Source organism: Ylistrum balloti, unplaced genomic scaffold, assembly GCF_031769215.1.
Source record: "Ylistrum balloti isolate Yb309-2 unplaced genomic scaffold, AGI_CSIRO_Ybal_v1 Utg371390, whole genome shotgun sequence".
Classification (NCBI taxonomy): domain Eukaryota; kingdom Metazoa; phylum Mollusca; class Bivalvia; order Pectinida; family Pectinidae; genus Ylistrum; species Ylistrum balloti.
The window spans coordinates 8,004-16,167 of NW_026782732.1; the positions used below are offsets into that span (position 1 = coordinate 8,004).

General features: G+C 41.9%; 1 protein-coding gene across 1 annotated transcript; it reads right to left on the reverse strand.

The window, feature by feature from the left end:
* Positions 1-4,069: 4,069 nt before the first annotated feature.
* On the reverse strand, positions 4,070-7,774 carry LOC132562303 (uncharacterized). The gene is made up of 2 exons (XM_060227045.1): positions 6,137-7,774; positions 4,070-6,070 (listed from the first exon to the last, which is right to left on the reverse strand). Exons 1-2 carry the CDS (start codon positions 7,772-7,774, stop codon positions 4,070-4,072), a joined length of 3,639 nt encoding a protein of 1,212 aa, XP_060083028.1.
* Positions 7,775-8,164: the final 390 nt, after the last annotated feature.

Sequence of the window (8,164 nt, forward strand, 5' to 3'; positions counted from 1 at the left end):
GACAGAACAGTGGAATAGAACAGGATAGAATGAAGAAAAACATGTTGTATAGCACACTCGCAGGTAAAATTGTACAAAAGTACAGATGTGTAGCAAAGCTTAGTAAGGAAACAAGTATTGGTAGGAAAAAACTTCCCAGTTTCATAAAGGAAAAGGTAGATTTAAGAAAGCAATGGAAAAAGAGAGTTATTGGGTTTTCAGATTTTTACTCAACTGTTTCCGTGAAATCGATAATTTTGCCATTTTAACAGTCAATTTCGTTTTTATGGTTCATCTTTGAACATTTTTATTTCTTGTAAAGTGGTCATAGTAACCTATATTTTCATATATAAAAAAAATGTTTTTCGCTGAAGATACCCTTTAAACATCACACAATGTTGAATGTGTTTATGGTTTTTTTCCTCTTTACATTTTTGCTAATAATTAAAAAGATAAAAAAAAAAGTTCAAGTGGTGTGATAGTTTTCTATGGAGCAGAATTAATGAAATAAAAATAAAAACAGTCGCCATGCAGGGTTAGCTCAGTTGGTAGAGCATAGGCTCCACGACCAGAAGGGTGCAGAGGGCCGGGTGGGTTTGAATCCCGGCAGCAGCAATTTCTTTCCCGTGAAAATTCACCTCTCACCTGTTTCAAGTGGGAATGAAGTGGTAAACCCCAAAGAAACAAACAAAACAAGTTTGCTTTCACAGTCATATAAAGTCTTTATAAAATGGCCACCAAGATACATCGCTGACCTTATGTCTGGTTGTACGTCGCCGTTATCTGTGGATGTACGTCAGCCTTTTGGTCTTATGTCTGGTTGTACGTCGCCGTTATCTGTGGATGTACGTCAGCCTTTTGGCCTTATGTCTGGTTGTACGTCGCCGTTATCTGTGGACGTACGTCAACCTTTTGGCCTTATGTCTGGTTGTACGTCAGCCTTTTGGCCTTATGTCTGATTGTACGGCGCCGTTATCTGTGGATGTACGTCAGCCTTTTGGCCTTATGTCTGGTTGTACGTCAGCCTTTTGGCCTTATGTCTGATTGTACGGCGCCGTTATCTGTGGATGTACGTCAGCCTTTTGGCCTTATGTCTGGTTGTACGTCAGCCTTTTGGCCTTATGTCTGGTTGTACGTCGCCGTTATCTGTGGATGTACGTCAGCCTTTTGGCCTTATGTCTGGTTGTACGTCAGCCTTTTGGCCTGATGTCTGGTTGTACGTCGGCGTTATCTGTGGATGTACGTCAGCTTTTTGGCCTTATGTCTGGTTGTACGTCAGCATTTTGGCCTGATGTCTGGTTGTACGTCGGCGTTATCTGTGGATGTACGTCAGCCTCTTGGCCTTATGTCTGGTTGTACGACGCCGTTATCTGTGGATGTACGTCAGCCTTTTGGCCTTATGTCTGGTTGTATGTCGCCGTTATCTGTGAATGTACATCAGCCTTTTGGCCTTATGTTTGGTGTACGTCGCCATTATCTGTGGATGTACGTCAGCCTTTTGGCCTTATGTCTGGTTGTACGTCGCCGTTATCTGTGGATGTACGTCAGCCTTTTGGCCTTTTGTCTGGTTGTACGTAAGTAGTAAGAAATTGCCGGTATGAGCGCATTTTCAAATTAGGGTTGAAAACCAACCACTAACACATCTGACTCAACAAGCTCAAAACCAACCACAACAATGTTTAAACATGGTCTAAATGACTTAAAGAAAAATGACGTTTCTAAAAATGACTTAAAGAAAAAACATTCTATAATGTAACGAGCGGCCTCGCAAGCTCGACTATCTCCTTATTGCTGACCCATGAATTGAACGTCTCTGGATAACCCTTCCACTTGACCAGCGACCTCGTTTTACCCTTCTTGACGACTTTTTCTATCCTGTATAACTCTTGGCTCGTCTTCTCCGTGTTAGGTAGTAAATTTTTTCATGTGCTTCACATAAAATCCACACCGGTTTTCTTGATATACTCTTGGTGATATTGTTTTTGCTTTCACCTTAATTGTGCATACAGCATTTGCATCACGAGTAATAGGAACGGATGACATATACATCATGTAGGCCGTTTTTGTTTTTACCTTAGTACCTTTACTAGCAGCCGCAAACTGACTTATCAGGGGCGCGTTTTCAAACAACCCATCCCCCGTCTCAACGTCTACCATCACCAAATCACCAATAGAATAGTAACTCCTATAATCCACACCCAGGTAGGTGGAAATTTCTAAATAATCCCCCACCTTTACATTTGGGATCGTTAATTTTATAAAAGGTAAAGTTTGATAAGTTGTCGTATTTGATGGGGTGATAGTTTCTGCTTGAGTGTGCAAATAAGTATATGGACCATAAATTCTCCACGAGTCAACTAGAACAGCATCCACATAACCTTTTGTTGCGGCGTGACTATCAGTCGAGGGTTGAGCCAAGGATAGGCCAGTTATTTCATGGCCTCCCATATGCAAAGATCCAGTCATAGTGTCTCCTCTCTTACTAACTCTAGCTACCTCACGAATGGACTTTGAAGTAACCATCCAATGTTTACCACTCCACGTAAATGTTCTCGATTCTCCACCAAAAACAATCAAAGATTGTAAAGTCCCAACAGATGTATCAGTACTGTCATCCGGATTTACTATTCTATTCTCATTATCCCACATTGAACATTGATTAACGTATTTTTCGTGAATAACTAAATATTCTTTACCGACGGTAGCTGTTGGCGGAAACTTTAGCACAACGTTTCCGCTGGTGGTATCTGCTAGAATAATATGATTACGTATCATCCAGATTATACAAACCTGCTGTAACGAGGGTGGTTACGGGTGTAGGGTTAACAATTTGACTATCGACATAATTCTTAGTAGAGACGTCTTGCGCGTTCACGGGATCCGACACGTTCGTTAACGTATTTCCCGCCATATCGATGGAACCAGTTACGGTAGCCCCATTCTTTCGTAGAAAATTTTGATTGACGTACGACAGAGACACACCGGGTTCTGGTGGTGGGATGTTGTACTCTGACGTCATATATCCAAATTTGTGAACAGGAATTCTTTTTTTATATGTATGTTTTTATAAATTAATTTCTAATAGAAGTGAAATATTAGCTCCGGTAATTTTTGTTGTTGTTACGTTGGTTACAAAGTTGAGCACATCACCTACATTTAAACTGATTCCTCTCACATCCGAAACGTGATTAAATTCTCCTTGTGGCTTTAAAATTTTACATTGAGTTTTACTACCATTAACCACGAGGACTACACCAGCCTCTTCGGGAGTGGATTCTGGTGTTGTAACCGACATACCTATTTTCAAAACTTTGGATGGTGCTAGCACGGTATAGCCAGCGTTTTTACCTGTTGTACCATCACCGAACGAGTATTCGTACTTCCCTTTCACCAGTCCACCTTTTTCTTCAGCCCAGATAGTTATATATTTTTTTACCTTTGTAATTTTGTGTATTCATTAATAGCTGAGAATACTTGACTCTTAGATCCTGGATATCCATCTCTAATTTAGTCACATCAGCTTTTCTTTGGAAATTCTTATTGACGTACGACAGAGACACACCGGGTTCTGGTGGTGGGATGTTGTACTCTGACGTCATATATCCAAATTTGTGAATAGGCATGTTTTTTAATATATATATATATATATGTATTTTATAAATCAATACAATCCGTTTATGATCTCTTGAAGCTCTCTCCCCGCGCTCATCTCTTTTAGAACGTATAAACACAAATGACCGCAAAATACCTGATCGGCTGGCTGAACCTGCTCTGTATTGTACAAGATCCCTCGCTTCAAATAGGATATCAACTCATTCGGAGGTTGTATGCCATAGCTATCGAAATAGTATTTATTTTTTCCTTGTTTGTACCAGGCGGTCCAGTGCGTTCCTCCTTCGTCACTAGAATCTAAATTCAGAATCCCACATTCATTTCTCTTTGGTCTCTTCGGAAGTGTATCGCGCAGAAATACTCCTCTAAAGTTTGGTATTTTCAATTCATCTGCAGCCCTCATTAACTCGATATTACTTAGCGGTTTATTTGGCAGAACGACTTTTCCCACTGAAATGTTCATTTTTATATATATCTATTAAAGTTTAAAGTGTCCGTGGGCTAGTGTGCGCATCCCATCCTGGAGGATGATTCGCTTGTCGTCATTTGCCGAAAGAGCTATTTTGTTAATTTCTTCGGTGTACACATCATGACAGTGGCTCCTGATGACGTTCATCTTTCTCAACTGATCCTCACCCGTAAACAAACATTTCTTGTAATCCTCAAACGAAATACTCTTTCTGACAACGGACCTTTTCACCCCCTTACACTTCTTCTCCTCATACCCCTCAAGCAACTTGTAACTGTACAACTTAGCTCTCAACCCCACGAATTCTCGGATGATCTTACCTCCTGCCTCGTCCTTGAACATCCCCACCACTTTCTTGTTACGACCGACTTCGATGCCCGATGGGTGATCCTTTGGGAAGTTGCTGGTGTCAAACTTGGCTGCCACGTCACCAGAGATGTCCTTGTAAAAGTCTTCCGTCTGGATTTCGTATGCCAAGGAATCGGTATCGGTAAACAGGAGTTTTGCCTTTTCTCCGTACTTTGTCTCCATGTAGTTGTAATGGAAGTCGTACATCAACGTCTTGCTCAGATCGAGGATGCACATCCCGAGATAAACGGGCTTGTTGAACTTCAGTTTCGTCTTTTTCATATGTACGGCAACCAGGTTCTCGTCGAAGATGGTGCAATGTTTAAAATTGGGTTTTGCTGCCAACTTCTTCGCTTTTGTCTCGTCGTTGACTAGTCGGATATCCACTCGGCTCCTAATGTTCTCCATAGTCTTTCCGAAAACAGAGTTGTTCATGAGCTTGAAAAAGTCCTTTTCAAACTCATTGTTTGCCTCTGCTCGGAGATTGGTGTTCAGGTCGATGTATTGCTTCAACCATGCACTTTCCTCGAACCTGATGCCCCTGTGGATCTTTGTAATCTTCATTCCCAAGCCCTCGTATAGTTTGAGGTTCTCGCAGTGAATGACATAGTTAGTTTTGTCATTGAGATTGGGAATAAGCTTTTCCACATTATGGACTTTGAGACTTTCTGGAGCGAGCGGATAGTCATTGTGGAGATCATGCAAATCCTTTGGATATTCAAGGTCAACCTCCAGTATACAGCTGTGGTTCTTCCAAGAGTCCAGTTCACTGTCTGTCATCCACCCGAATCCGTGTGTAGGGAGCGGTTTGCTCATGGCCCAACCATAGAGATTGTTGGCATCCAAATAGGCAATATACTTCGCAGGATCATGGGGGTTGAATGTTTCACCCATGTATGGGTTGTTTGCTTTGCCATATCTGTTGCTGATCATCGATATCCCGCCTCTGATACCTTTCTCCACCATGAGCAACATGTCTGGATCTGATAACAGCTCCAACTTCACTTCGGTGATTTTCAAGGCAGCGTCCCATGCTAGTCCAGGCGCTGTATAATACCAGGCAGGGTCAAGATCGTAGTTCTTGATGCAGACGTCTCTAAAGTTCTCGAAGACATCTGCCAAGAGCAACACGTCCGACTGGTTGTACAGTTCGTGGTAGTCCCTGAGTGACTTCATGCCAAACTCTTTCCACACAGTTTGTGCATGCTCATAGTCATCGTCACTAATCTCTTCTCCACTGAGTCTGGAGTAGAACGCTACTTTTCGTGGAAGGGCTGTTTCATCTAGTCTTTTGAGTGAATCCATATATTCATATGGGTAGACACCCTTTCTCATTAGTAAGTCTAGATGTTTTCCGTTATAGTACTTCGAAGTGTTAGAGAAGCAGTCCTGATCCAGATTACCGGACAGCTTATCCAGGCTAGAGGCCATGAACTTGAAGCTGTCGATGAATTTGAGTTGGTGCTTAACATCCTTCTCTTTCCCGTCCTTGCCAGTATAAGAACCGACAACAACCTCCTTGGTGAAGCTGATGTACTTTTCCTCGTTGTTCGGGATGCAGTTGATGTTCCCCTCAGTTTTACCGAGGTTCTTGACGAACAGATGACTGTCATAGCCGCTCAGATTGTGGAACACCACGGGAGTGAACTTCGGCTTCTTGTACTGCAAGTTTCAACAATTGTGAGCTGCACCTCGGTATTTCCCAGTAAAGTGACAGTGATCTCTCACCTTCTTGTCATCCTTACTGAACTCACCTTGGCAGATCCAGCACTTTGTCGCCTTTTGGAATTGTTTGCGGTCATTTTCCCCAAAAATCATTGGTTTCGCCGGAATTTTGCCAATTTCTTTGATGTCTTTCTCCAACATTTCTACGAATATTTGGGAGACATCTTCGTCGTCAGTTTTCGCGGTGTAGGTAACCGGATCTTTAGAGAAGACACCATCATTAAAGCATTTGATGTAGTAACAAAAGCTCGATGGGGTGTGTTTCTGGTATTTCTTCGTGTAGCTCTTTCCCGGACACGGTTCACACGTATCTACGGGTTTGATGAAAGATTCAAAGTCAGCATACACTGTGAACGGCACTCTCATGGACTTGTGTATGTGCCCAAACGAAATGGTCGAGCCCTCTTCTGGCATCTCTATCTTGACGGCCTCGTTTGAATAACAGTATTCCATGTGCTTATTCAACGATTCCTGTGAGTAGAAGGGGTTCAAACATCTGAGACAGTAATATTTTTTGTGTTGGTGGTTTCCGGTTTGGCTGGACAACAAACGGCTCATGTCTTTGATGACGCTGTAATGCTGCTTTTCCCCATCAGAGATCAATAAAAGGTTTATTGTTACCCTATCAACGTGTTTGCTTATTCGGAGGGGGTAAACACTAGTTTCATAGCCAAAGACATTAATAGATATGTCTGGATTTTGCTTCTCGACATGATCTATTGTCTTAAGACTAACTGGGTAATCAATACCGTCCATGTTGAGTTTTTCTGCTTGCATTCTGAGCATCTTAGTTATGCGGCAAGCATCAGGTTCTACGGGATGTAATGCTCGAGCCAGTGCCCAGAGGAAGCATCTGTTGTCATCATTTTTGACATTGATCACTCCCTTCTTAGGATGTGCAAGGGCCTCCGGAGTAGGGATGTAAGAGCTCCCCCTCAACGGTTTATAAGCAACTGTATGAATTTCAATGGCAATGATAGATTTAAATGTCCAGTTGCTGCCTCGCAACTGGAATGTCGCCATGGCCTCCATGACTCTATCTACCATTGCATCATACAGCTCATCTGCATCTGTTCCCTCGAGGTTAATCTCGACATTAGAGTGAAAGGCTGCAGGCTCTACGATTGTTTCCGAGGCACTAACAAGGTTCACTTTTTCCATGTTACATCTAAGAATTAGCTTTACCTTAGTGCCTCGGATTCCTCTCAAGAGGTTAACTACATTTTGTCGGGCTGTGTTGAGAAACGATTGAGCATCAAACCCCTCTCTGCCATCTATGGTATATTGAGTCGTAAATTTCCTCAGAGCAGATCTTGTCTCTCTGATTTCAAACATCTGCTGCTTTCTGAATAAAGCATCTACTTTTTCCTTCAAGGCTTTTAATTTCGATGGGGCCTTCTTAACAACTTCTCTGTCTGCATCATGCAGCCATTCAACCCAATCTACAGCAGCTTTGATCGATTTATTTACTTTTTGTTTAACCTTGTCCCTGGTTGTAGGGATAAGGATAGGTTGAAGAGTCGGCACATTGATGCTAGGTACATCTGCATCTAAGAAATTTTGATCTGGAGGATTCCTCTGTGGGATGAAAGCCGATGCCAGTCGTCTTGCTCCTCTAGCAATGTTTGTTGCAGCATTCATAGCCGCATTACTAATTCTTCTGAAAAGACTCATTGTTTTTATTATATATAGATTTTTTTTTCTATAAGCCATTTTCAAAAACATTTTATTTTTTCATGAATGTTGTATATGTTAACCCACATACAACATTTTTTTTGCTTACATCTTGCTAATTCCTCTGGGGTCACCCACTTTAATCTCATACTTGTTTTTCCACACCCTTCCATCCCAAAAGGTTATTATCCTCGAGGATTTGTCTATGAATTGAGATGTCTTATAAATGGATGGAAATGTAATCTCCTCTCCAGTATTAACATCCCTCAACACAACAGGTTTGGGGTTATTTCTAACTGCCATTGGATCTACCTCTTTCTTTGTCTTCACTGGTTTGGGTGGTTCCTCTGGTATTAA